Source organism: Dunckerocampus dactyliophorus, chromosome 9 (genome assembly GCF_027744805.1).
Source record: "Dunckerocampus dactyliophorus isolate RoL2022-P2 chromosome 9, RoL_Ddac_1.1, whole genome shotgun sequence".
NCBI classification, from domain to species: Eukaryota; Metazoa; Chordata; class Actinopteri; order Syngnathiformes; family Syngnathidae; genus Dunckerocampus; species Dunckerocampus dactyliophorus.
Window position 1 is genome coordinate 13,241,863 of NC_072827.1, and position 26,439 is coordinate 13,268,301.

The following is a 26,439-nucleotide window of genomic DNA, read 5'->3' on the forward strand; positions in this document are numbered from 1 at the left end:
CCAGTCCAGGGTGTACCCCGCCTGTCGCCCGAAGTCAGCTGGGATAGGCTGCAGCATACCACCGCAACCCTAATGAGGAGAAGCGGCATAGAAAATAGATGGATGGATATCATTATTATTATTATTATTATTATTATTATTATTATTATTATTATTGTTGTTGTTTTTATTTTAAAGGAATAATGACTAAGCGTCTAATTCATTTTGTCTGACTTTGTCTGGCATTTTTTTAAATGATGCCTCTTATAGGATCAATCCTCATTTTAAACAATCTCAAAAAGAAAGGTGTCTCCTCACAACAGGAGATTTTTTAACCACGCAAATGAAAACGAGCGGCGAGCAGTGGCGAGAGGCTACATCACTTTTTTAGTTAAATAATGAAACATGAAATAAAAAAACAACAGTCAGGGATGTTTAAGCCTCTGGACATCACATTGATCAGCAACCCACAACAAAAATCTGCCTTTTTGATAATAGTTTGAGCTGTTATTATTCAGGCATGACTGAAGTGTGTGCAACAGCTTCCCTCCCACAGTTGCATAACACCTCACCGCTGTTTTGAAACACAGCTGTAAATTGTGGTGAGGTTTTAGATTGTAGGGGCAACATAAAGTGTAATTGACTGTTTCAAAAAAAAAAGAATGTTGTTGGAAATACACTGTACTGTATCTCACAGCATCCTGATGCTTTTTTAAATCCCACCTTACGTGCAATAAAATCAATGACACACATCAATTTACAAAATCTATCACTGCTCTCATATTTCAAAGACACGGGCCTGGCATTTGCATGTCTCAGTGTGGAAGATTAAGTTTCAGACACCCGCCAGCCTGCTCGGCGAAGGGAGGTGGGTTTGGAGAGGGCCGGGACCTGTCATCAGGAACTTAAGTGAAATCAGAGAGGATTGGCAAAGCCTTGAGAGAGTAAGAGTGGTACTCCCCAAGGCTGTGGGCTCTTTGATTGAAATCCCTCATTATGGCATGAAAGGTACTTTGCAGATCCTCTGGCGGTTATTAAGCTGTGCAGTTTTAAAACTACTTGGGCAGTGCATGAAGGAGCAAGACTGACATCCTACACATGATATGGAGATTTGTCCATGGAAATGCAATGCCTCCATCTGCATTATTATTAAACACACTTGAAATGAAAGTGTCTCCTCACAGAAGCTGATTTTTTTTAACCATGCAAAAAAAAGTGAAAGGTTTTTTATTTCTTAATATTCTCATTATTTATTTTATTTTATATAATTTATTATTATTGTTATTATTATTATTATTATTATTATTATTATTATTATTATTATTATTATACTGCGACCAGTCCAGGGTGTACCCCGCCTGTCGCCCGAAGTCAGCTGGGATAGGCTCCAGCATGCCCCCGCGACCCTAATGAGGATGAAAATGGATGGATGGGTTATTTTGTTGACCAACTCAGCAAAAGCAAAAAGGATTTCAACGAGAGCCAATAGTAGTTTTTGCTTTTATTGACTTGTTTTGCACTATTAACTTTATTTTATTAACTATTGTATAACTATTGTATTAACTATTGTATGCAATAATAAAAAGGCAGGCTTTTTGGGGGGGTTACCTTGCGGGACCACCAGCAAATGGCGAAAAACTGGGAGTAACTGATACGCCCATAAAAACGCATGCTCCCTCCTCCCCCTCCAAACCGGCCTATTAGCTTCACATTGATGTTCACCTCCGATTGGGGATCAATAATCCACACTGCTTGCCTGTTGGAATTCCAGTAACGACTTACGGTAATATATAAGCATAAATTCACCTCGCTGCAAGCTGAGAGGCCGATTTGTTGTACATGTTTCACTTTTGCGTCTCACAGCAACTATAGTTGCGTCCAAAGACCGCCAAGCAAAGTGTGAAATCAGTGAAGCATAAAGGCATAAACATGTCAAAAAATGTGGCCTTTTTTTAACAGAGGTACAGGTATGCTGTACATTTCACCTGTATTATCGCATATTTATCAATTATTACCGACTTGTGGTGAAAGAGATGTGTTTTCTGAAAAAAAAAGGCAAAAAATCCGCAAATTTGAATGCTGAATCGCGAATGCGTGGGGATCCACTATATTGTTACAATGTCTTATATTGTTGTATTCATGTACAGTCGTCCCTCGCCACATCGCTGTTGCCTATCACGTTTAGTCCAAAATACATTAATTAATCATGAAGTTGTCAAGTTATGCTGTTAATATGCATAATTAAGCAAATGTTATGTTGTTTTTGCCTAAATTAAGCATTTTCAAGCATAACATGGATAAATGAACTAAAATACAAATAGATGGCATTCAGAAGATGTGATGATATGTTGTATTCTACACCTGGTCACTAGGTGTCAGTAATGTTACTGGAATGTTTGGTGAGGATACCAGATACTGCCGTAATCCACTCCAAACTAAAACTCCACTCTGAACCCCTGACGTCACTTCCTGTCCTCCACACGTCCGGAACACATTTCATGCAACACACACAAGTACGAGTCTTATTTGTCTTAAATGTCTTATTTTCTCTTATTATGTCTATTATATTGGGTAATACGAGTGTAAAAGTGACTATAGGGCTGTTATTTCATGTCAACAGGGCTCTAATAATGTCAAAAAATATATTTAGAAGGTCGTAAACAGATTTTGTAACTATGAAAATACAGTATTTCATTTATGAATAAGGAATCTTACTGTGTATAAATTCACTTTGCACGGTTGGGTCTGGAACCAATTAATCACGATAGACGAGGGATTACTGTACATTAAAATTGTCCACAAATAAGTTTTGTTGGTAAAAATATTTTTCCTGTGTTTTATTGTGATTATAATCATGATGACTGATTAACGCCAAAACCATTCAATCATCTTGAAACATTTCTTGAAAAAGTACAAGGTACATCATCCTTGTATTTACTTGGTATCGCATCGATACCAACATTTTCAGTATTGCCACCCCAACTTGCTCCCTTTGAAGCCTTTACATCACAATCTTCCCTCAAGTGCTGCTATTTTCCTTTGATGCTTTTTGCTCACTTTAACTACATTTATAATGCATATTATTAATTTGAAGTTTTGCAACTTTTAATCAACAAACATGCTCAGTACCTTCACCTTCTCTTGAGACAGAAGTTGCGCTTTATAAAGTCCACCCGTTTTGGGAACAGGAAGCCCCTCCTGCTTCGGGGGTGGGGTCTGAGGGAGACCTACAGCATTTATTGAGGTGCTTGGAGCAACCACTCACAACACGCTCTTCAGATGCACACATGCCAGTGCTCACTTTGCATTAACTTCTTTTCTTTACTTGAAGGTGAGTTTTTACATTCATGACATAAAGTGTTGAACACTGTGTTTCTCTCCGGTGTTTATATCTAGGGTGAAATATTCTAAATGGTCTGTTTAATGTCTTATAAAATCAGGAGTAAATGATGTAGTTTGTTTATTTTTTATGCTTTTTAGATGGACATGGCCTGTTGCATATTTGACAACAGTTCTGACAACATCTCAGAGGAGTCTGGGGACTTTGACTTGGACTTTCAGGAGCCGTGCGGCCGAGCGCTCAGCAACGACTTCAACAAGATTTTCCTCCCAACGGTTTATGGAATAATAATTGTTCTCGGCATCATCGGCAATGGATTAGTCGTCGTTGTGATGGGCTACCAAAAGAAGGTCAAAACAATGACAGATAAGTACCGACTTCACCTCTCCGTGGCTGACCTCCTGTTTGTCCTCACACTGCCCTTCTGGGCCGTGGATGCGGCCAGAAACTGGTACTTTGGGAGGTTCCTGTGCGTGTTTGTGCACATGATCTACACTGTCAACCTCTACAGCAGCGTGCTCATCCTGGCTTTCATCAGCCTGGATAGATACTTAGCTGTAGTGAGGGCCACCAACAGCCAAGCCACACGCAAGCTTCTGGCGAGCAAAGTCATCTACGTGGGCGTGTGGCTGCCCGCGACTGTCCTGACCGTACCTGACCTGGTGTTCGCCAGGATACAAGACACAGGCTCCTCCAACTTCCTCTTCGGGACTGAAGAGAGCATGGAGACAGCCGACTCCAGGATCATTTGCCAGCGCATTTACCCTCAGGAAAGCAGCCTGACATGGACGGTGGTGTTCCGCTTCCAGCACATCCTCGTGGGCTTTGTGCTGCCCGGCTTAGTCATTCTTATCTGCTACTGCATCATCATTGCCAAGCTGTCCCAAGGCGCCAAGGGCCAGGCGCTGAAAAAGAAAGCCCTGAAGACCACAGTCATCCTCATCCTGTGCTTCTTCTCCTGCTGGCTGCCGTACTGCTTGGGTATCTTTCTGGACACCCTCATGATGCTGGACGTGGTCAGCCCTTCTTGCGAACTGGAACAAGCAGTGGAGAAGTGGATCTCAGTTACCGAAGCCTTGGCGTATTTCCACTGCTGCCTCAACCCCATCCTCTACGCGTTCCTGGGAGTGAAATTCAAAAAGTCGGCCAGGAGCGCGTTGACTGTGAACAGCCGATCTAGTCAGAAAGCTACTCTCATGACGAAAAAGCGCGGGCCCATTTCATCCGTGTCGACTGAGTCAGAGTCCTCAAGTGTTTTGTCGAGTTAACACGACTTCAAAATGTGAGACTTGGAATTAAGCTTTAATTATCGAGACAATACTACAATTTGTACAGATGTAAAAAAAAAAAAAAAAAAAAAGGACATTCATTTGTTTGCATTGTAATTATGTACCCAGTGGGGTGATTTTTTTTTTTTTTTTATACAACGTATCTTTGTGTTTTAGTCAGTTTTGTATTTGCAAAAACTGTGACGTTGTCATGTGGGTCTTTACTGTGAGAGATAGTAGCTGCTCCTGGGAACTGTAAATAGTTTAAAAGAGTCGTTTGTGTGTTCGCACTTAAGTTGAAAGCTTTTATTTATTGCTGTCGTTCACACTGGAAGTTTTGTAATACAAACAAATTGCATGCTGCTTTTTCAACCTTTTATACACGTGTTTTTATGTGAAAATAAACAAATTCAGTGCTTCTTATATTGATTGTGTGTGTTTTCACTCAAGCCTGCTTGTCGCCCCAGGGGTTGGGGGATAGGGTATGCGTGTGTGCGTGTTTGTGTGTTGATGGGTGGAGACTAGGGGTCTCCAAACACAAATGGCCCCACCTGATCTGACTGGAAAGCAGAAGGAGGTCTGCACAAACCCTGTAATTGCAAGAACATCTGTGCACTTTTACATCTTAAGCAGACACGCCACAAATGTTAAGAACTGGTGAGGTTGGTGAGGCACTGACTCCATTGGAGGTTTTTGTTAATGTTAATACAGGTTTACAAAATTTTCCTTGATTCAAAAAATGTTTTCAAACACTTCTTAGTCCCATTTACAGCGGGACCTTGATTTGTTCCACAAGGTCCGACTCTAACCGAAACGGACGCTAACCAAATCTATTTTCCCATAAGAAGTAATGGACATCCAATTAATCCGTTCCAGAAAGCCAACAATGTCAACACAAAACACGTTTTTATAGTTTTACAATTATAGTTTTACAATAGAGCCAAAGAAAGTTTCAAGTGCCAGCATTTTAATAAAATGGTTTAAAAACACCATTAAATTGAACTGAATTCAAGAAACAACTTGTGATAAAACAACAATGTGGTGTCCGTGTTGTGTCTCGCTGCCACCTCGAGTCTTTGGGAACACTCACATCAACAATCACGTCTTCAGTGAACGTAAAAGTAACCTTAAAGGCTCATTCATCACTTTCATTCGTCATTTATATGCATTTAGAATTGTTTTATGCATGAAAAACTATAAGAACTTGCTTTGTCTTAACATTTTTGAGAGTCAGCCATTGATGACATCATATATGACTCCTGGTTCCGGTTTCCTTTTTATTAGTAAGCTATGCTAACAAGTACATTTGTAATAAAAATTCATTAAAAACACAATTTGACTCACCCAATGTATTAATAACACGACAGGATGCATGTCACATTGTACGCTAACTGGAAAATGTACGTAAACCGAGGCAAAATTTTGGCGTGAATTTTGACAATAACTGAAAAACACACTAACCGGGGCAGACACTAACAGAGGTTCCATTGGAATGTAAAAAACATTCCGCCAAAATGTTTTAAATATATTTATAAAATATTATGGGTTAATAATATAAGTTAGAGTGTTATGACAAAAAATACAAAAGACAGTTGAAATGTTTGTGTAAATTAAAAACAACAACAGAAAAAATGGACAGACAAGCAGTGGAGAAAAAGTAATAATACACTTTTTTGATCTGTATAACACAAACTTGAGATGCAGGTGTTTTTTTTTTAAATATACAGCATAGCAGTTGTTAGCATATCTACAGTACATAGGTTGGTTTATGAAATGTAAATGGCCTCTGTACTCTTTGATTTTACCGTACGCGGCTGCCACATTGTGTCTTTGGGAACAGTCACGTCTTCAGTGAAGGTAAAAGGAACGTTAAAAGTTCATTTATCCCTTTCATTTGTCATTTATATGCATTTAGAATTGTTTTATGCAAGTAAAACCACAATCTCTCTAAACTTATGAAAAAGTGTTTTGTGTGAACATTTTTGACAGTGAACCGCTGATGACATCATAGACGGGCGACGTAGCTGACTTCCAGTTCCTGTGTCCATCTAGTGACAAGCTAATAGGATGCTAACAAGGTTTTATGATAAAAAAAAAATAAATTCCGAACGCAGCTGGACTCATGTAGTGTATTATCAATACGACAATACGTATGCCATATTGCATGCTACAGGAAAATGTACGCAAACCAAGGCAAAAAACGAAAAACACGTTAACCGGGGCAAATTCTTAACCGAGGTTCAGCTGTATTTATTCTTTTATTAGCCGACAAACATTTGGTGCTCTTACCTTTTATCTGTAAATGAAGTACATGCACCCTATCCTTTTCCAGGAAAAGTTCTGATACTTTGTTGTAAAAGTCTGATCATTTTCTGTTGAGCTTGGATATATAATCCTCCATCTTGGCAGTCAAATGTATTCATTCAACAGCACATAAAAATATCTTTAATGCATTTGGCTTGCTACTTTCTAGTTGGAGCTGCTGCTGTTAAAGAAAAAAAAAAAAACGCTTTTCTTCTTTATGGAAGAACAGCAGTGACAAGGACCTTCCAGCTCATGCACGCCCCCACCCATTCAGGATGAGGCCAGTACTGCAGCGCCTCCATGTATGACATTTCTCTTTTTTATTATCAGATTAGTGAAAAATTAAATAATGATGTCACACATATTAAATAAATTACACAGGCTATAGAAACACATGCTGACAAACAGAAACTGGTGGAAGCTATGATCCAACTAAATGCACTCACTCTAAGGAGGGCTTTCACACTAAGCCAAGAAGAGACGTTCCCGACACCTCATCTTCAGTTTCTGCCCTGTATTTGATCAAGAAATGTGCAAATTCAGAATTATTTTACTTAGAAAATTGTTAAAAACGACTGGAACCATGCAAGTCATGTCATTTTTTTTGACTGCACATCACTGTTAAGGGTCATCCTTTATAATTGATTCTGTGTAAAGTTCATCTTCGACCCCTTTCATTTTAAGATGAATACGCACCTTCCTATATATTGTAAACAAGCGTTTAATCATTTGGTTCAGAGGAAGGGCCAACGGGTCAGTTAATTTATTCCCTCAACAAATTGAGAAGATGCAAATGGCTGAACAAATTCTTTGTTCACTTTGCACGCTATTATGTGCAATAAATTGCGCAGAAATTGCTCCGTGTCGAGACAAAACCAAATTGACACACAAATTAGTACGTCTGCAGGCTCCTTTTGGACTGGTGACAAGAGTGATGTTCAAGTTGGAGACTAAAGGAAGCTGACAACAAAAGAACTTGAAGAAGAATGGGGCCGTCAAATGGCTGCTGTGCAGAGTCGGCTGCCCTTTCAGCCATCCAATGTCGGGAGCATTTCCATTTCTTTACATGTAAAAAAAAAAAAAAAGTGTGAAGTGCCTCCATCAAGTCAGATGGTTAATGGAACAGGATAAAACCAGGGGAGGTTCTTCAGTTGGAAATGTTCCCAAATGGTTTGGGATTAACATAAGACCTTGACTGCCTTGCAGCATAGGAAGAGAGCTCAGGTGAAGGCTTCACTTTGCTCATCCAAAGCCTTTTCATCTGTTTAGCATTTCACTGAAAAATAATTTGATTATACACATGTGCACTAAATGCTATATGCTTGATTGCAGTAGCCTCAGATAACATCGGCCAATCTGTATTATAAAAATGAAATATCAGTTCATATCGCTATGGGTTTTTCTGCCAATACTGATGATGCAACAAGCTTGCAGCATGTGCACAGTCTGGAATTAACTCCAAGTTTCGCCAAGTTTACAATAAAAGCGCTAGTTAAGCAAAGAATACTTCTAATACTTCTAATCTAAGGAGTACTTCTTATCATTAAGTCTGTACTAGCTTCCTTTCAGTAAGTATAAACCTTGGATATGATTGCACTACATTGTCATGTAGACCTACAAAGTACACTTGGAAGAACAAGATGTGAATAAATATATTGCAACTGATGTGAAACTGATGAGGGGTAGGATTAAATAAGCTTTGCTTCTTCCTACTCTTTTTTTGGACAAGCAAAATTGTGAATTGTACTATGTGATGTGCCACAGTTTGACTCATATGCATGTTCAGGATGAATTAAACCATTAAACCATTAATCTGTTTCTTTCATGGGTGACGTGCTGAATGAGCCAGGTTTATAATTTCACTGATTGTATTAGTTCAGCGTTTCGTACTTTGCACTTTACTTTGTTATTACAGTACATGGATGTTTGTGCCACATTGAAATGTGCAGTTTTCTAATTGGTGTCGTTTCCAGAATTATTTAATTGGATTCTTATTTGTGAATTTATTAAGATTAACTGGATTGTAGTGGTCCGGAGTTTCGTATTTTAAACTTTGCTTTGTTCTTATACGGATGTTTGTGCAACATAGAAATGTGAAGCTTTCCAAATTATGTTGTCCATCCATCTATCCATTTTCTATGCCACTTCTCATTAGGTTTGCTGACTTCGGGTGACAGGCGGGGTACACCCTGGACTGGTCGCCAGCTTCGCCAGCATTATTTAATTGGAATTAAATTTTTTGAACTTATAAAAAAAAAAAAACTTTTATTGTTGATAGCAGCAGAGCATGTTACTTTAGTTCAGTGATTTTCAACTGACTTTCTGGGAGGGTCGCAGACAGCGAGTAAAGAATAACATTAAAATATGTAATATACAACTGATATCTGACTTGGTTATTTTTATTATTAAAAATTATTATTGCAGTTCTAAGTGCAAAGATCTGATTTTGTGAGCTTATTTAGTGCCATTTTATGCATTTTATGCATTCTGTGTATGCATATAGTTATCAAATACTTTCTCCCTCATAAATTTGTCCAAAATGTACTTTGGACTTGTAATCAGGTGTATTAATGTTGCAAAAGATGACATATCAATAAAAAAAAAAATGCATTTGCTTGGCTTGACTTTCATACAAATATTTAAAAAATTAAAAGTAAATACAAATAAAAATGTTTAAGTGGGTCACGACTTAATGAATATTGTAATGTGTGGGTCCCAGGTTGAGACCATTTGAGAACCCCTGGTTTAGTTGACTAATAGTCATGATTTTTTAAAAATAAATTTTGTTAATAAAAAATATTTTAAAACACATATAACAAATAGATAGGCTCCAGCATGCCTAATGAGGAGAAGAAGAGAATGGATGGATGGATATAAAAAATACTATTTATTCATTTTATTTGTAACTTGTACTGCATATTTGTCTTATTTGGCCCAGTGTTGATATGTAAAATGTATCCAGTGGCATCACAATAAAGGAAGCATAATGTTCTTCCATTACACGAGATGTACCCTGACATGATTTTGATGGAAGAGCTGATGCCTATATCTTTATCGCTTGATATCGGGGATAGTAATGAAGTGCTGTATAATATGGAACAGCTCTAGCTGTCATGCGTTACATTCTAAAAAAGAAATCATAACTACATAACTTTAATAGAACTACTTTTACATAACTTTAAAGTGGCCATGAAACAAATCACAAATTGACAAGGCTTAACGTTATTATTGGGTTAAAGGCCAAAGCTGTTGAAATGAGTGGCAAATCGTCTGGACCACCAGTGTGAATCCATGATTTGAGCTTTACGCCTCTGGTCTTTTGCAATGATACTGTAGCACCGAAAAATCCAGAAACGCTAACTCCATAAGCTGATTCAGGCAAAATGTGATCATTTCAAAGGACTCTTACAAGCGCAGAATGAAAGGAACATAAATACCACTAGTTCCTTTTGGGCAGTGACCGCTTCACTAATAGTCTCATTGTTAAGCTGGAAGAGTAAGCAGCAGGAAGACTGTTTCCTGCAGCAATATCTTATGTAGCCATTGTGAAAAGCTTTGATGACCCCCCCCCCCCCCCCCCCAATGTATTCAAACTACCATCACTTACACAGCAAGCCAACCCTGCTAAGCGCACTTGGCCGAAGACAAAAAAGAAACACTTGACTGCTCACATGGAAGCATAAAATTACTCCCATATGGTCAGTACCTGTCATTAGTATACACTTCGGTCATGATTCATGCTATAGTCTATTGCATTTAAATGGTTTTCAAGTACCAAAGAACCCAGGCTTTGGCACTGATAGAAAGCAGAGTGGGGTTTGATTACATATGAGCATAAACCTGTGTGACAAAGAATGACGCGGTTTGATAGCAAGCTTTCTATGACACAAAAAGTGATATTTTATCTGGCATTTGGGTGTTTCTGAGTAAATACTTTGTACATTGTAGGTGTCTTATTGAATAAAAACCTGTGAAATTCAACTTTATTTTTGGTGTTGGTCTGTCATTTTACCAAGGTATAGCACTTAAAGCATGCAGTAATGCAAAACCTTTGAAATAAGTACACCTGAAAAAATGGAAAAAGGACATGGTTTTTTATGTCATAGTCCGCTTCTGACCATATTTTGGTTTATCTACAAGAAAACCAAACTCAGCAATACGGTTCCTCCCTTGGTAACAGACACAAAGAAATCATAACAACAACATACAACAACAATTATAACAAACTAACTGTCTTTAGTGGGGTAAACATTTTCACTCCCTTTTAAATAGACACTTAATTGCTTTGCTTTTACAAAGAACAAATGCCAACTAGTGCATTGAATGTACATTTGAATTCACACACTATTGTATCAGTACACACATGAATACACACTAAATCAAGAGATTTCCAAATAACGCAGCACCTCAAGCTAAGCCCCAATTAGTCTTTTAATGACATCGACAAATAACGTGTTCCATATGTTTTTTATTTTAATATAATATAATATTAAAACATTGGGTGGGAACTCTTCCACCTTTTTTGTTTCTATTCGGAACAGAAAGCAATCGGTATTTGGTGTTCCCGCAAAACAAGCCCGAACTTCCGGATCCTGAGCATGCTTTAACAGCTGACGAGGTGCACGCCTGTCTCCTGCAGTGAAACATTTTCTCTGCTTTCTCCAAGTATATAACTCGTCATGACTAAAGAGGAAGCTCTGGGGTAAGAAGCGCCTCTAAATTAATCACATATTCACGCTGGCACAAAAAATTCTCACTCGTAAAAGTGTTTCCAGGAACGCGAGTTAGCTTTAGCTGGTTGTTGCCTCCACATGCATTAGATTGCATCATCTGTCAGTGGAAGACAACAAATCATTTACCACCCCGTCTCCTATGGTAGTCGTCAGGAATTTAATAAAAAGCAATTGTTTGACTGACCATTGGGCTGTATGTAAAAGTTTGGGCTAACTTACATGTCCTCACGCACGTTTAACCGCATATAAGTCAGCAACAGCAACCTCTTGTTCCTTCAAAAAACACGGAGTCACTGTCGTGTTTGGATATGTTTGCCCAAGAATATCGTTGTTGTTGGCAATACAGCCTCATTCTTGCTTAGAGCTCACATCAAGACTGTTAGTGGAAGTAAGCTGCACCACCCACTCAATCTGTTTATTAAATAACCTTCATAAACCAAATCTTGATACCAAGTCAAACAAGCTCACAAAACCAGGCCTAAATTTTAATTTATATTGGCCATGCTTAACACGTGACAACATTGACTTGACACAATCTTTGCTATTGCATGTGAACTTTTGAATGTGAAGCTTAACTTGAGTTTTTGAAGTCATTCTGCAAAGCCATGTTTGTGATCATCCGCATTCCTCGGCTGTTCTAAGATGAGTATGCCTTGCCCTTGGGTCAGCCTCTTTGCTGTAGTGACTTGGTATTTGGTCTACATGCTGCTTAGGAGTACAATAGAGCAGAATTCTATCATGTACAAAAAACTGAAAAAAAACAACAAAAAAAACCAAATATAAAGTATTACAGTGATCCCTCGTTTATCATGGCTGTTTCCAGACTCGACCATGTTAAGTGAATTCCCACAAAGTAGGATTCCTTATTCATAAATCAAATATTTTCATCGGAAGAGTATGAAAGTATAGAGTATAAAAACGTGTTTATGACCTTCTAGTATGGTTTTTAACATTATTAGAGCACTCAAGACATTAAATAGTACCCCTATAGTCACATTTACACTCATATTACCTAATATAGTAGGGCATTTATAAGAGAAAATAAACAATTTACGCCATAAATCTTACTGGTGCTGTAAATGTGTGCTGGTTCTAGGGGACCGGAAGTGAAGTTGGGTGCTCAAGATAGAGTTTTTTTTTATTATTGGGTCTTCTGTGAGATAATTGAAACCTGCACTAAAAACCTGTTGTTCTGACGATCAAGTCTGGTGCTTGTGCGTCACACCGTACATTACAGTAACATTACTGACAGCTAGTGACCAGTGTAGAATACTACATAGTGTCACAACTTCTTTGAATGCGTCTTCTGAATGCTTTATATTTGTATTTTAGTTCATTTAGCCATTTTTATGCCTAATTTAGGCAACAAAAATGTAAAATGTGCTGATTTATACTTATGTGTATATATAGGTATATCTATATCGTCCTTAAAAATGCTATTTTTTCAGATGATATTGGTTGTATTTTCATTCGTATACAGAAAAGTTAAGTCCCACTATAAGCCTTTCAAACTCATGGATCGGAGCTTCAGGACAAGATAAGAAGTATGTAGGATATAAATTCACTTTAATATCTTAACTGCGGATGAAATATCATTAAAATCTGATGGTGTGAAATATGTACATTTTCCCCGGAATTACAGTGTACATGCAATTACTAGTGCGGCATGGAAACGAATACAGCGTGCTTCTGCAGCATTTATGACATTTGATTTCTTCCCTGGACTTTTTGATGATGAAAAAAAATGTAAACAGCTATTCTGTTGACTTTTAAAACTTAAAAAAAAAAGTTATGATATATTTTGTAGTACGGGTGTACATGCCAAGGTCCGTGGGCCGATCACAGCTTTTGTCTTGACTCAATGTTAAAGCAATGGTAATCAAATGCACTGTTTCCCGGTATGAAATTTGCTTTAACGTCTTTCATACTTGGGGTAGAGAAGTCACTGAGATATCGAATTAAAGTTCAAGACATGTTTTATTTCTTTGTGACATTCCCAACATGTGCACAGCAAAACTTCTGTCAGTGTATTCTTGCTAATTGTTGCACTGTTCTGTCAAATGGCTGCTCTGATCAGGAGGATTATTAGCCCCCAAAAAAGCCCCTGCTTCCATTGGGCCCGGGCAGGTGAGAAAGTTTCAACACCTAATTGAAGATAGCGTACCACATTCATTTGCTGAGGAATCTGCATAATGCCCCTCATTGGGTGCAAAGTGCAGGTTTGGATTGCACTATTTAAAGTAAATAAGTAATCATGCCAAGCTAGCTATACCGCCCTCTGTTCATCTTGATTTTGTATTGCATGTTCAACTATTTTTTCTGTACTCGTTGATAATTTATTCTTAAGTATGTCAGCATTATCAATATGTGGGTTCGAATCTCCGTTGGCCATCTCTGTGTGGAGTTTGCATGTTCTCCCCGTGCGTGTGTGGGTTTTCTCCGGGTACTCTGGTTTCCTCCCACATTCCAAAAACATGCATCTTAGGTTATTTGGAGAAGTCAGCTGGGATGGGCTCCAGCATACCCCCGCGACCCTAATGATGATAAGCAGTATAGATGGATGGAAAATGACGAGGGATTACTGTCCAAAAAAAAGAAAAAGCAATAAAGCTAGAAAAACGATTCAAATTCACATGAAGCCACACACTGAATTTACATTAAATCAGACTGTAGACCCCATTGCATAGCATATTTGTGTAGTCATTTAAAGTACCTTTTAGCAGTGTTTTTCAGTCTTTTAAAAAACGTTATTTATTCTAAAGTGTCTCGTAAATCTTTCTGTTTTAATGTTCGTTTTTCACATTATTTGACGTTGCTTAAGTCAATACGTGATTGGCTACACCAGAGGTGGGCAAACTACGGCCCGGGGGCCACACCCAGCCCGCCAAGCATTTGAATCCGACCCGCCAGTTGCTTCCAAAGTATGGAATATAACCTTTAACATACAAGATGGCAACATGACTTGCAAGTAGTCTAAGTCAATCTGAGACAATCTTTTGATGGTTTAAGATGCTTGTCACACGCAGCCATCCAGACAACTACATCACCCATGATGCCAAACACAAGTCAACAAATATGTGACACACAACTTAACCTACCCACTGCATTGTCTGGGAAGTAAAAAAGGAGGGGCGTTCACCTACTCTTTAATAGTCATCATAGTTCACATTGTATATCGCACATCCTTTATCCATGTCCATTTCGGTTGTCTTATTAAGTAAAAAAAAAAAAAATTGATGTGGTCTGGTGCTTCTAAAAGAACACAGTATAGCAGATTGTATGACAATTTTACAGATAAAATAAGACAAATAATTCCAGGTGGACTTTTAGAATCATTAGCTTAAAATAGTGTGCGTGTATCAATTATATAGTATTCCTCCCCTCTGGCCAATTTTGTTAACTCAATGCGGCCTGTGAGTCAAACAATTTGTCCACCCTTGGGCTACACTATCTATTTGTAGCCTGTTAATTAAGTCCATCCACCTATCTTCTTTGCCACTTATCCTCACAAGGTTTGCGGGTATGCGGGAGCCTATCCTAGCTGACTTCGGACGAGAGGCGGGGTACACCCTGGACTGGTCGCCAGCCAATCACAGGGCCTGTTAATTAAGTATAACTTACTTTGTTTAGACCAGTTGTCAGCACGATGCATTCGACTGAGTTAATTGCGTAGTAAGTTTTGACAGAAATGAAGTAACTTTTAAATGCTCGTACCAAATATAAGATTAGAATCATGTTGTGCTGAGTAATTTGGTCTTGTAACTTACTGTGCTTTGCTTGAAAAAGCCCAACATTACGTGATATAATGATACCATTTTTTTTGCAGCTGCACGTCATGTCAACATTTTTGTTTTGTCCAATTTTTGACCTCTTTATGGGATCAAAATGCCTGAAATCTTGAAAAACAGTAGTATACCTACTTACTGTTGTCAGGATGACCTGAAATACTGTAATTAGGTTTCTGTAACTATCTTTGTTTGTGTGCATTGTGTTTTAAAGGTGTGTTATTAGGTTAGCTGGGGTGCAGCTGCTCCACACTGTAATTACTAATAGTCTAACGATGTTGTTAATCCGGTTAGATGTTACCCAGTTACCCAGTTAGATGTTTGCTCTCAGAAGGACATTGTGGTGTCTGTGTATATTTTTTATGACTTTAGCTTCTAGTTCAGGCTTTATTGCTATTTATAGTGGGACTTTGATTCTTGTTATTTCCTATGACTAAACAGACACTGTTTCTAAATAGCTTGTAGGCTTCCTTTAAGTCGGGACACCTGGACTGGGAGTCATTCATGTAAATAATAAATCCATGTAATAAAAGTTAATGCAAGACATTTCGAGACGTGCAACGTTCAGCGCGTTTATGACACCTGATTAGGGCTGCAACTGTCGATTGTTGTTAGTCGATTATTCTGAGGCTTGTTGTTTTGATTAATCAAGTACTCGGTTAGGTCCTAGACGAACAAAATCAGTAAGAACCAAACACAAAAAATTGCGTATTGGTCCGCAACATAAAAGAAAAGAGGCAAAAATGCAGAATACTGCTTTCTAAAGTCAACGGTGATGTGTGTGTGTGAATATCTTGCTTTGCCTAAAACACAAAAGTAATTGGCCTGTTTTCATGGATAATGAAGGAAATTTACATTTGAGTGAAATTGGAGGATATTAACATTTTTCAATCAAGCAACAAGTAAATATCAAAATAAATTGTTGATTAATTGGATAGGAAACTACCCTAATCATAAACTAATTGTTTCAGCTCTAAATTATATACTAAAATAGTAGGTGTGTCACAAAATCTCAAAAGATTAAGAAATTAAGATGTCTCTTTCAGAAAAAAAAAAGTCTTACGAAAATAATCACATGATAAATGAAATTGAACTTGATCATATTGCCATGTGCATGTCTGTTTTCCTTGTCTCTCACCAAAGCAGGCAGGACTCCTACACTTTGCATAAAGCCATACCCACAAATGTTGCTCACAATAAAGTTACAGATGTCCGCCGTCTCCTGGTGTAAAGTATTAACTACATAACTACTGCACCTCCAGCGTTTTGTGAACACACTTTCCTCTTCTTCAGTTGAGTGTCTTTTCAACTAACGCAAACACCACTATCAACAGAGAGAGGCAGTGTACTACACCAACAGTGACTTACCCCCCCAATTGGTCCCATGACTCCAGTTCTGGTCGGCTTTCAGTGACTAGGAACGTAGTTCCACTTAGTTGGGACATTTAAGTTCGGAATTTTGCTTCTCAAAACAATATGCGTTCAAACATTTGTCTCATAAAAATGCCTATTTGAAAAAATCAGACCTCACAAATTGCTCGGTGTTATATTTGTCTCCCGCCGTATCCCTGCGCATTGTCGCCTCTCCATTCTTGTGTATGTGACGAAGACACTCGCATCTTCTTCCACTGTGGAACACACACGTAAACAAGATGGCCGCGGCGCTCCATCGCGAAAGAAGATGCGAATGTCTTCACTCGCAGCATGGCTCAGGTGGTAGAGTGGTCGTCTCCCAACCTGAAGGGTTTGATCCTCAGTCCTCCCGTGATACGTCGAAGTGTCCTTGAGCAAGATACTGAACCCCCAGTTGCTCCTGATGCTGCGTCATCAGTAGGTATCAAACTGCTTTGAGTGCCTTGGAGGTGAAAAAGTGCTATACAAGTGAAAGACCAAGCCAAACTCCTTGCTTAAATGACCCAGCAACTGACCCAGGGAGTAAGTCACTGTTGATGTAGTACACTGCTGATGGGGATGTCATACCACTTCATGTCAAGAAATTTGAACTGTCCCTTTAAACATCAAGGAAGGAATGTACCAACAAAAATTCCGGGGGGATCTAAGGGTTTTTTTGTCCAACCACTAAAAAAAATTGAGGGCGCACAAGTTCTTACACAATAAAAAAACAAAGAGCAGTAATTTTATGAGAATAAAGTCCAAATATTGGGAGAATAAAGTCATAATATTAAGATAAATAATAGTGTTTATTTCAGGAAAAAATTGTAATATGAGAAGTTAACATTTTTGGGAAATTAAAGTTGTAATACGTACTACAATAATAAAGTCAAATAAAAAAAAAATAAAATAAAGAAAAAAAACAGAAAAAAAGTGTAATGTAAGGATGCGGTCCTCTGTGGAAAAAGTTTGGACACCCCTGTCTTAACCCAACCATAAACGTATTGTGAATTTCAGCAAATGGAAAGGCAGACAAAAGCCAAGATGGCGAGACGTGCGTTTGAATCAGCCCGTCATCTTTCAACACCGATTTAACGTGCATAACAATGGGATTAAAGGCAAAAAGCGGGACATGATGACGGCCCAGAGCGAGTTGTTCCCGGGTGGTCAACGACTTCCTCTGGCATACAGGAGAAATAGAAGGTGGAAGTTGACTTCAATGTTTATGTTGTGTTTTTCCTGTCTCAGGGCGGCAGAGGAGGAACAGCAGGCCCAGTCAAAGAAAGCCCAGAAGAAACAGCAGAAGGAAGCAGAGAAAGCTGCAAAGAAGGCTGAGAAACAGGCCAAGCAGGTCAGTAGTGTATTTTTATTTTAGTTTTTTTCAGTGTGTGTATTTTTCACATCCGTTGCCTCCTCACAGCTGGTTAGACTGTGTCGTGCCGTATTGCTGGGCATTGTGGGTCCAGCAAGGTTGTTAGTCAGCGGGGGAGGGCAAGACTATCCATTGTTCAAGTATTCCTGCCATTTTAGCTTTGTTTACGTCTGCCCAAACAAAGTGTTATTTTCCTCTGCACCAAAGAATGACACGTTAGCTCTCAACACGCACATATCTTATTCCGGTAACTCTTGACAATAACTCTTATCCCAGTCCCCTGTAAATCCACATTATTACCACCAAAATGTAGATGCATTAACACAGCACATGAGGGACATATGTAACAGTACACAAAATTAAACACAAGAATTAAATCAAATGGTAAAAAACTTTATTACTGTCAATTTTGTGGGAGCAGATACTGTGAAATCTTCGGTGGCTTCCTCGGGGTAGTTTGCCTTGCACTTGGGGGACATAATGAAGGGGGAGAGTAGTCCATTTACAGCATGTGTAACAATGTAAATTTACTGTCTCCTCAAAGAAACTCAACACACAGCCATTAATGCCTAAACCCTTGGCAACAAAAGCAAGTACACCCCAAAGTGAAAATGACCAACTTGGGCCCAATTAGCCATTTTCCCTTCCCCAGTGTCATGTGACTCAGTGTTACAAGGTCTCAGGTGTGTTAAATTAGGTGTTACCGCTCTCACATTCTCTCATACCGCTCAGTGGAAGTTCAACATGGCACCTCATGCCCAAGAAAAAAAGAATTTGCTCAACATATAGATTGCCAACACCCTGAAACTGAACCGCTGCACCCTTTTTTGAGGTACGACAGCCGCCACCTTGAACAGTCGAAATATTCAGAACAACCTCAAATAAGACTGGAAATAATCCACAAAATTAACATTTGAAAGGATCAAGATACCTTTTCTTTCTACAGGTTGACCCAGTCATGTTACATACTGTAGATTGTTACATGTATGCATGGCCTTGGGTGAGAACACTATGCTGATGGTTCATTTTGAGAGCATGCTTTCTTTTTTTTGGTCAACCACTTTGCTCTACAAGTTGCTTCAGCAAGGCTTTATTCAGCCAATGCTCCAATATCATCCATCATGTGATTGGATTATCACATCAAGGGTGGGTGATTCCAATTCAGTCAAGCAGCGTCAGGCAGTTCCATACACCCGTGCTCATTTGCATAGGAAATGAAAGTGGCCATCCACCAAGACGCCATCTCTCCACACACATTGAGGCACATTTGCCTTCTTGTCAAGATGTCGAGAATATAGGTCCACTTGTGCTGTTCACATTACAAAGCAATATCTCCAGCTGCCATTCCTCATTGTCTATTTGGTGGAGCAATAAGTATGTAGAAGATCCAAACTGTACCTTTACACACCTACTGGCTTATATGTATGTAATTTCATTTCAACTCACCACCGCCTCTTTCCGTTTTAGGCTGGTGATCAGAAAACCGCGGAGGAAGATGTAAGTATCCTCCAAAGCTGACATACTTCAGCTTCTCTGACACACCTGTTGATTCACACCTTTCCTGCACTTCTTGTCTAAACGCCCCCATGCGCCCCACCTGTCAGTTCTCTGTAGATGAACTTCATTAGTTATCTTGCATGTACTTTGCCACACTGTCGTCAAAGCAAAGTGGAACATTGTTTTGGAGAAAAGCAAAGGAGATGACAATTAACCTTCAAGACCTGTCTGCTTCAAATGTTTCAGGACTTCGCCAAGGATCGCTATGGCGTGACAGCAATGGTCCAGTCTCAAGAAAAACTGGGTTAGTTTGCCAGCTATTTCTACTTGGCATTAACCAAGCGCCCAAAAGCAAAGCTGAAAATACAAATTTAGTATAAAAAAAAGAAAGGAAACCAGTCAGTATTTGGTGTGACCCAAATTTGCCTCAACTTTTTCTCTTCCTATCTGATACCGATAGAATCGACCGATACCAATATCAAGCCGATCCGATATCGGCACAAATTTGTATTCCTTTTTTGTTGTGTGGTATGGTACTAGAAAAGGCTTGATCAAATAATATTACTCATCAAACAAAGAACAATAGTCAGCAACAGTTAGAGATGTCCCGATCCGAGATTGATATTGGATATGGGGCAGATACTAGCAAAAAAAAAAAAAAAAAGTCTGATTATATTGGCCTGCATCTCAAATCTCCAACATTGGCACGTGATATGCGTTTTGTGCAGCTATCCGATATCGGCCCAGGCCACCCATACCAAACATGGTCAATGGATGGCATGTCCGGAGAGTATGCTAGCCATGCAAGAACTGTGATATTTTCAGCTTGCAATAATTGTGTACAGAGCCTTGCAACATGGGGCCGTGCATTTTCATGCTGCAACATGATGTGATTGATGGTTGTGGATGAATGGCATAACAATGGGCCTCAGGACCTCATCACGGTATCTCTGTGCTTTCAAAATCAATAAAAATGCACCTTTTTGTGAAAAGAAATTCTGTCCCCTGGGGGGGGGGAGTGACCAAAAAAAAACAAGTGAGAACTACTATGGCATTATGACACATTTATCAAGATTCTCACAGTTTTGTTGTTTTAGTCACAGTTGAAAGGGCTCAAACTGACTACTATTTAAAAAAAAAAAACATTTATTTTCTGCATGCTGATACTAAACACGTACAAGCTAACAGCCAGACCTGCCCAGAGCCAACCGTGCACCTGTTCAGCTCCATTGGCTGTAAACAAAGTGGGTTATTGCTCACCTGCATATCGACCCTGGCCGTGTTCATGTAGACAGGGTGGCCGGCGGGGAGGCTTTCATTTGGTTTGACAGAGTTTTCAGCCGCTGTTGTAGCCCTTTTTTCCTCCGCTGCAGTCTCTCTGTCTGCTACGTGCAGATAATAAGGACAAAACATGCCTCTCAGTGACACACGTGAGTCCAATTTGTCATAAATTTCTCAGTGGAGGGCCTTCAGGCAGCTTCTGAGCAAACCCACCAACACATCTTATTTATTAAGCAACTCTGTAATTTAGAAAATGTTATTATTTTCATGTCTACACAAGCTCAAGAATGTATTTTCACATTTTTTCCTTTAAAAATGTGAGGTCATACAGAGGTTGGGTGAAATGGATTTTGATGACACTCTTTTTGAAGTAATTTCTTGTTTGTATGTGTGTCTGTGAGCCAGACAGGGCTTTGGTGCTGGTCAAAGACCTGACTCCTGAGAGGGCTGATGAGTTAATTTGGCTGCGTGCCCGCGTTCACACCAGCAGGGCCAAAGGTGAGATCATCCTTCACATTTCCCCCACCGCACCTTAAACAGCCTTTCCTTAGTGAGACAAAGACAAAAATCATGTTTAAGTACTTCTGATAATCTTTGGATAGACATTTGTTTGTACATGTATGCCCTTTGGGCCAATCTTTTAACCTGAATTCATTTAGTCCTTTGTTTTTTTTCTTTGCACTCACTTGAGTTTGAGAAACACTAAAAGGTCTAAAAGAAACATTGTTATGTCTGCTAAGGAGGTTACGTTTTCATTGACGTTTTATTTAATCTGTTTTTAATTTATCACCCTAGATTTATTTTTTGGGATGGCTAAGTATTTTCCCAACAAAGTCCTTGAAATTCCAATTTTATCTGATTTAAACACTTTGAGTTTATATAACGTCAAAGCAGGTTCCCCTCTCCCTCTGATCTAAATTGTGTATTTGTGGTGTAATGCATGTTGCCTAAGCACATCAAAGTGGAGCTGGCAAGTTCTTCTGCAGAATAAGATGCAGTGTGATAAATAACAGACGCTTGAAGTGCTCATGACGTCAAAAAAGTTTGAAAAAAATAAAGTACTCACTTACTAAAACATTTTTGTCACACTGCTGTCATAGATAAATAAACAACTATGAAATGGTAGTGAAATGAAGTGGTGATTTTGACACGCCCTCCAGCGAGTTTTCTGAACCGACGCAATCTTGGTTGTGACGTCACAGCCAGACTACGTTCTGGGAACCAGATTCATACACATACAGCCATGAAGTCACAGCAAATCCAAGAAAGTGACATATTCACACCAATATCACAATAATAACATTCGCTGATATTGTGTTGTGATAACTATATAACATAAACACAAAAATGGCCACGAGTGTGTTTTTTTGACTGTCAGTATGTGACACAGACAACTGGAAAATGAAGGACCAGTTACCCCTAGAATGAAACCCCATTAGTATTATTCTAAGATTCGTAGAATAGATCTATTTAAAAAAAACAAGTATTTAGTCACTGAAACTAACAGACCAACTGCAAGAGGCTCGAAAGACGAGTGACTGCAAACAATTCAGGTCTAGAACACTTTTCCACGGTCCAACGTCTTGTGGGATTTTGTCTTTTTTTTTTTTTTTTTTCTCCATTTGTGGGTCAGTAACATTTGTCCTACGAACTTTGCCGATCTGACGAGGCGAGTGATGTCTTTTAGAAACGTGAACAAGCTTACTCCGTCTCCTCGAGTGTGTTCCAGCAAAAGCCGAACAACAGCAATTCACGAGACCATAATAGTTGAGAAAGCATTGGTGTGAATGTGAAGTCCCGGGTAGGACCGTCTGATGTGTATGTCACTTGCTCTGCCTGCTTCAGACCCGGAAGAACAGCCAATTTAAAGAAATAAAATAAAATTTAAAAAAATTCTATATTTCAGAACACATCTAACACAGGAAATATGCCTTTCAATGTTATTTTTCACTAAGGAAATAACAAGATTAACATGTGTTTTGGTGCCAATAATTCATTCTTATTAATAATAGGTTGGACAAATTTATTAATAAGAATGAATTATTGGCAAGTAGTCAATATGGTTACAGAGCCAACATTTCAACTTCTATGGCACTGATGGAAATCACGGAGGAAATCACTACTGCCATAGACAACAGAAGATGCGCAGCTGCAGTATTCATGGATCTGACAAAAGCCTTCGATACAATTAATCACACTATTTTAATTTCAAAATTAGAAAGGTACGGAATTAGAGGTTTAGTCTTAAATTGGGTTAAAAGCTACCTAGCAAAGAGGAAACAATTTGTAAAGCTAGGAGAATATACATCTGGGAGTCTACACAATACGTGTGGAGTACCACAGGGGTCCATACTGGGACCAAAACTGTTTAACTTGTACATTAACGACATTTGCAAAGTAACTAACAACTTAAAATTGGTCTTATTCGCCGATGATACCACTGCTTTCTGTTCTGGTGAAAGCACACAAGAACTCATTAAAAAGGTCAAGGATGAAATGGTCATATTAAAGTCATGGTTTGACAAGAATAGATTATCTCTGAATTTAAGTAAAACTAAAATAATGCTATTTGGTAATAGTAGAAAGGACACGTACGACCAAATACAAATTAATGGAACGGATATTGAAAAAGTGGAAGAATATAAATTCCTTGGGGTTATAATAGATGAAAAAATGAGTTGGAAATCTCATATTAAATATATACAGCAAAAGGTGGCGAGAAATATCTCTATATTGAATAAAGCAAAATATCTTCTTGATCAAAAATCACTCCACACTCTGTACTGTTCCTTAGTATTACCATATCTAACGTATTGTGTGGAGATATGGGGAAATAACTACAAAAGTAATCTTCACTCACTCACTGTACTGCAAAAAAGATCTGTGAGGATAATTCATAATGCCAAGTATAGAGAACATACAAACCCTTTATTTTTAAAATCACAGATATTAAAATTCGCAGATTTAGTACACTTTCAAACCGCTAGAATAATGTATAAAGTTAATAATAACTCGTTACCCAAAAATCTAATCAAGTATTTCTCAATCAGAGAGGAGAAATATGATCTTAGAGGAAAATTAAACCTAAAACATTTATATGCGAGAACAACGCTGAAAACCCATAGCATTTCCGTGTGTGGAATTAAATTATGGAACGGATTGAGTAAAGAACTCAAACAATGTACAGAGATGAGCAAATTCAAAAAACAATACAAGCAGTTGATGTTTGCCAAATACAAGGCAGAAGAGTCCTGATTGTTCTGTCAGGTTTGTTATTTTATTTTATTTATTTATTTTTTTATTTTCTATTTTATTTTATTTTATTATTTATTTATTTAATTAAATTTTATTTGTTATTTATTTATTTCTATTTATTTATTTATTTTTTTAAAATAATTTTCTTTGTGTTTAAAAAAAAAAAAAAAAAAGCTTTGTTCTTATTTATTTATTTATTTATTTAGTATTGTCATCATATTATCATTATTATGAATGTTCTCTCTTTTTTTGGGGGGACGGTTATCTCACCGTTATCTATTATGTGTTATCCTGACTATCACTGAAAACATGACATGGAATCCAGGAAGTGAACTACATGTACTGTACTAGATGTAGAATGGATGGGGGGTAGGATTAAATAAGCTTTGCTTCTTCCTACTCCTTTTGGACATGTGGAACTGTCAAAAAATGATTCACGAGATGTATTCCATTGTAACCTTCATGTTCAAATAAACTAAACCAAACCAAACCAAACCAAACATGAGCACTTTGAAGCTCATCGGATCAGGTTGCAATTGGAAATGCTCATGTGTTATTTTTGTTGCCAAAAACGGAGCAAAGTTTGATCCTGTCTCTGTTATTGTATAGTCAAACGAAGCGTTAGTGACTCATTGTGTGTGTGTTTGTGAAGAATGGATAGTGTTTCTGTTACAGTTGGGGCACTGTAGACAGATTCCGGCCAGGGAATCCTTTAATCGTGAGCGCCTGGGCAGTTTATTTTGTTCATAGAATGCACACAGAGCAATGAATAACTCCATCCATTTCTGTCTTCTTTCTTCCTCCGAATAAGCAGGGAGAACATTGCGCTGATGAGACGTTCTAGCACAGTGCGTATTGTGTTCTGTGTGATTTTTTTAAAATTACGGTTACAGAATAACCCATCATGACGCCAAACAAAATTGCAATAAAGAATTTGAGAAACACTGACTTTGAAGAAAATTATAAAGGTAGGGTCTGCTGCAGTCAGATTATAATGCTAGTTAGCCAGCTACTGATCAGGGGTGACAGGCTATTAACAATCCATAATGCCAAAAATGACATCTCAATGATGAACTTTGTCATTTCTTCTCAAGATAACTTCCTGAGTCAAGGGTCTCTTCCCCAAGCTCGTGTCCTCTTTCGATCTCATCATTGTGAGGATGTCCGTGTGAACAGAATAACATCCTGATTCAGTCTGCTGTGGTGGGATTATGGCATTGCTATTATCCCAAGCACACCTCCTCCTCATAGGGAACAAACATCAAAGTGCCTGGGTGGTCTGACTGTCTTGTACCTCACGAGTTTGTTGTCTAGTGTTTGCTCTCCTGCTAGGTGTGTGTGTGTGTGTTAGGAAGGTAGCAATCACCCATTCTCCACTCTGTACTCTTCAAAGAGAATGTTGCGTTCACAAATGTTTGACACTTTACCTGTTGAGGACGAGGACGACCCTTCCACCTCAGTACTCCTCAAGCCACACCTTTTGACGGGTTAAAACCTGCATTGTTTAAGAATTAACGCTGCACCTGTGTAATCGCCATAAATGTTTGCATTCCAGCATTATCACTTGGTTTTGTTTTCAGGGAAGCAGTGTTTTTTGGTGCTGCGCCAGCAGCAGTTCAACGTGCAGGCACTGGTTGCAGTGGGAGATCGTGCCAGCAAGCAGATGGTCAAGTTTGCTGCAAAGTGAGTACATAGACCGCACTTCCTGTCAGAGAAGGGGAAAACAATGGTGGGAAAATCCTGAATCCTAATTGTCCGCCGATCCATTTTCACACATTCTAAGAGAGGCGTGGGCCGAGGAAATCAATCATTTTTCACTTAACCACAAAAGCTGCCTTTTAACAGGGTAGGATATGGTAGCGTTTAATGGAGTGGTTCCTGTCGAGATGGCAGATACAGCAATGCCGTACAAGAAATGCACAACAGCCAAGCGTCATTTGTCTTGTTAGTGGTTACTTTGTTTACAGGAGGGCTCATTCATGAAGTTCTTGAAATTGTACACAGCCACACACACACACTTTTTGCACATATTGTGCTTAAAACATCCAGTTGTTGTTAGTAAATGATGGATTGTTGTTTTAAAAGGGATCAGTATCCATTCACTAAAATGTAAGACACTTAACTTCCTTTAATCTGCCAGACCAAAATGATTGTGAAATGGTGTAAAGAAGTGTTATCATCTGTCATGCCCCCCCCCCCCCCGGGGACAGAAATGAGAAATACTATTGCTAAT

General features: G+C 38.6%; 2 protein-coding genes across 2 annotated transcripts in view; both read left to right on the forward strand.

The window, feature by feature from the left end:
- Positions 1 to 3,223: 3,223 nt before the first annotated feature.
- LOC129187614 (C-X-C chemokine receptor type 4-like) lies at positions 3,224 to 5,010 on the forward strand. The gene is made up of 2 exons (XM_054787149.1): positions 3,224 to 3,310; positions 3,460 to 5,010. The coding sequence occupies exon 2, from the start codon at positions 3,460 to 3,462 to the stop codon at positions 4,585 to 4,587; it is 1,128 nt and encodes a 375-aa protein (XP_054643124.1). The 5' UTR covers positions 3,224 to 3,310; the 3' UTR covers positions 4,588 to 5,010.
- A 6,447-nt stretch (positions 5,011 to 11,457) lies between these two features.
- Positions 11,458 to 26,439, forward strand: part of dars1 (aspartyl-tRNA synthetase 1) — a 44,647-nt gene continuing 29,665 nt past the window's right edge. The window contains exons 1-6 of the mRNA XM_054786868.1: positions 11,458 to 11,593; positions 18,050 to 18,152; positions 19,641 to 19,670; positions 19,917 to 19,974; positions 21,357 to 21,449; positions 25,787 to 25,889. Coding sequence (XP_054642843.1) covers positions 11,571 to 11,593; positions 18,050 to 18,152; positions 19,641 to 19,670; positions 19,917 to 19,974; positions 21,357 to 21,449; positions 25,787 to 25,889 — 410 coding nt within the window. The 5' untranslated portion in view covers positions 11,458 to 11,570. The remainder of the gene's footprint in view (positions 11,594 to 18,049; positions 18,153 to 19,640; positions 19,671 to 19,916; positions 19,975 to 21,356; positions 21,450 to 25,786; positions 25,890 to 26,439) is intronic.

Bases quoted from the DNA above. Each gene is read 5' to 3' on its own strand.
- LOC129187614 (XM_054787149.1), top strand. From the start codon at position 3,460: ATGGACATGGCCTGTTGCATATTTGACAACAGTTCTGACAACATCTCA.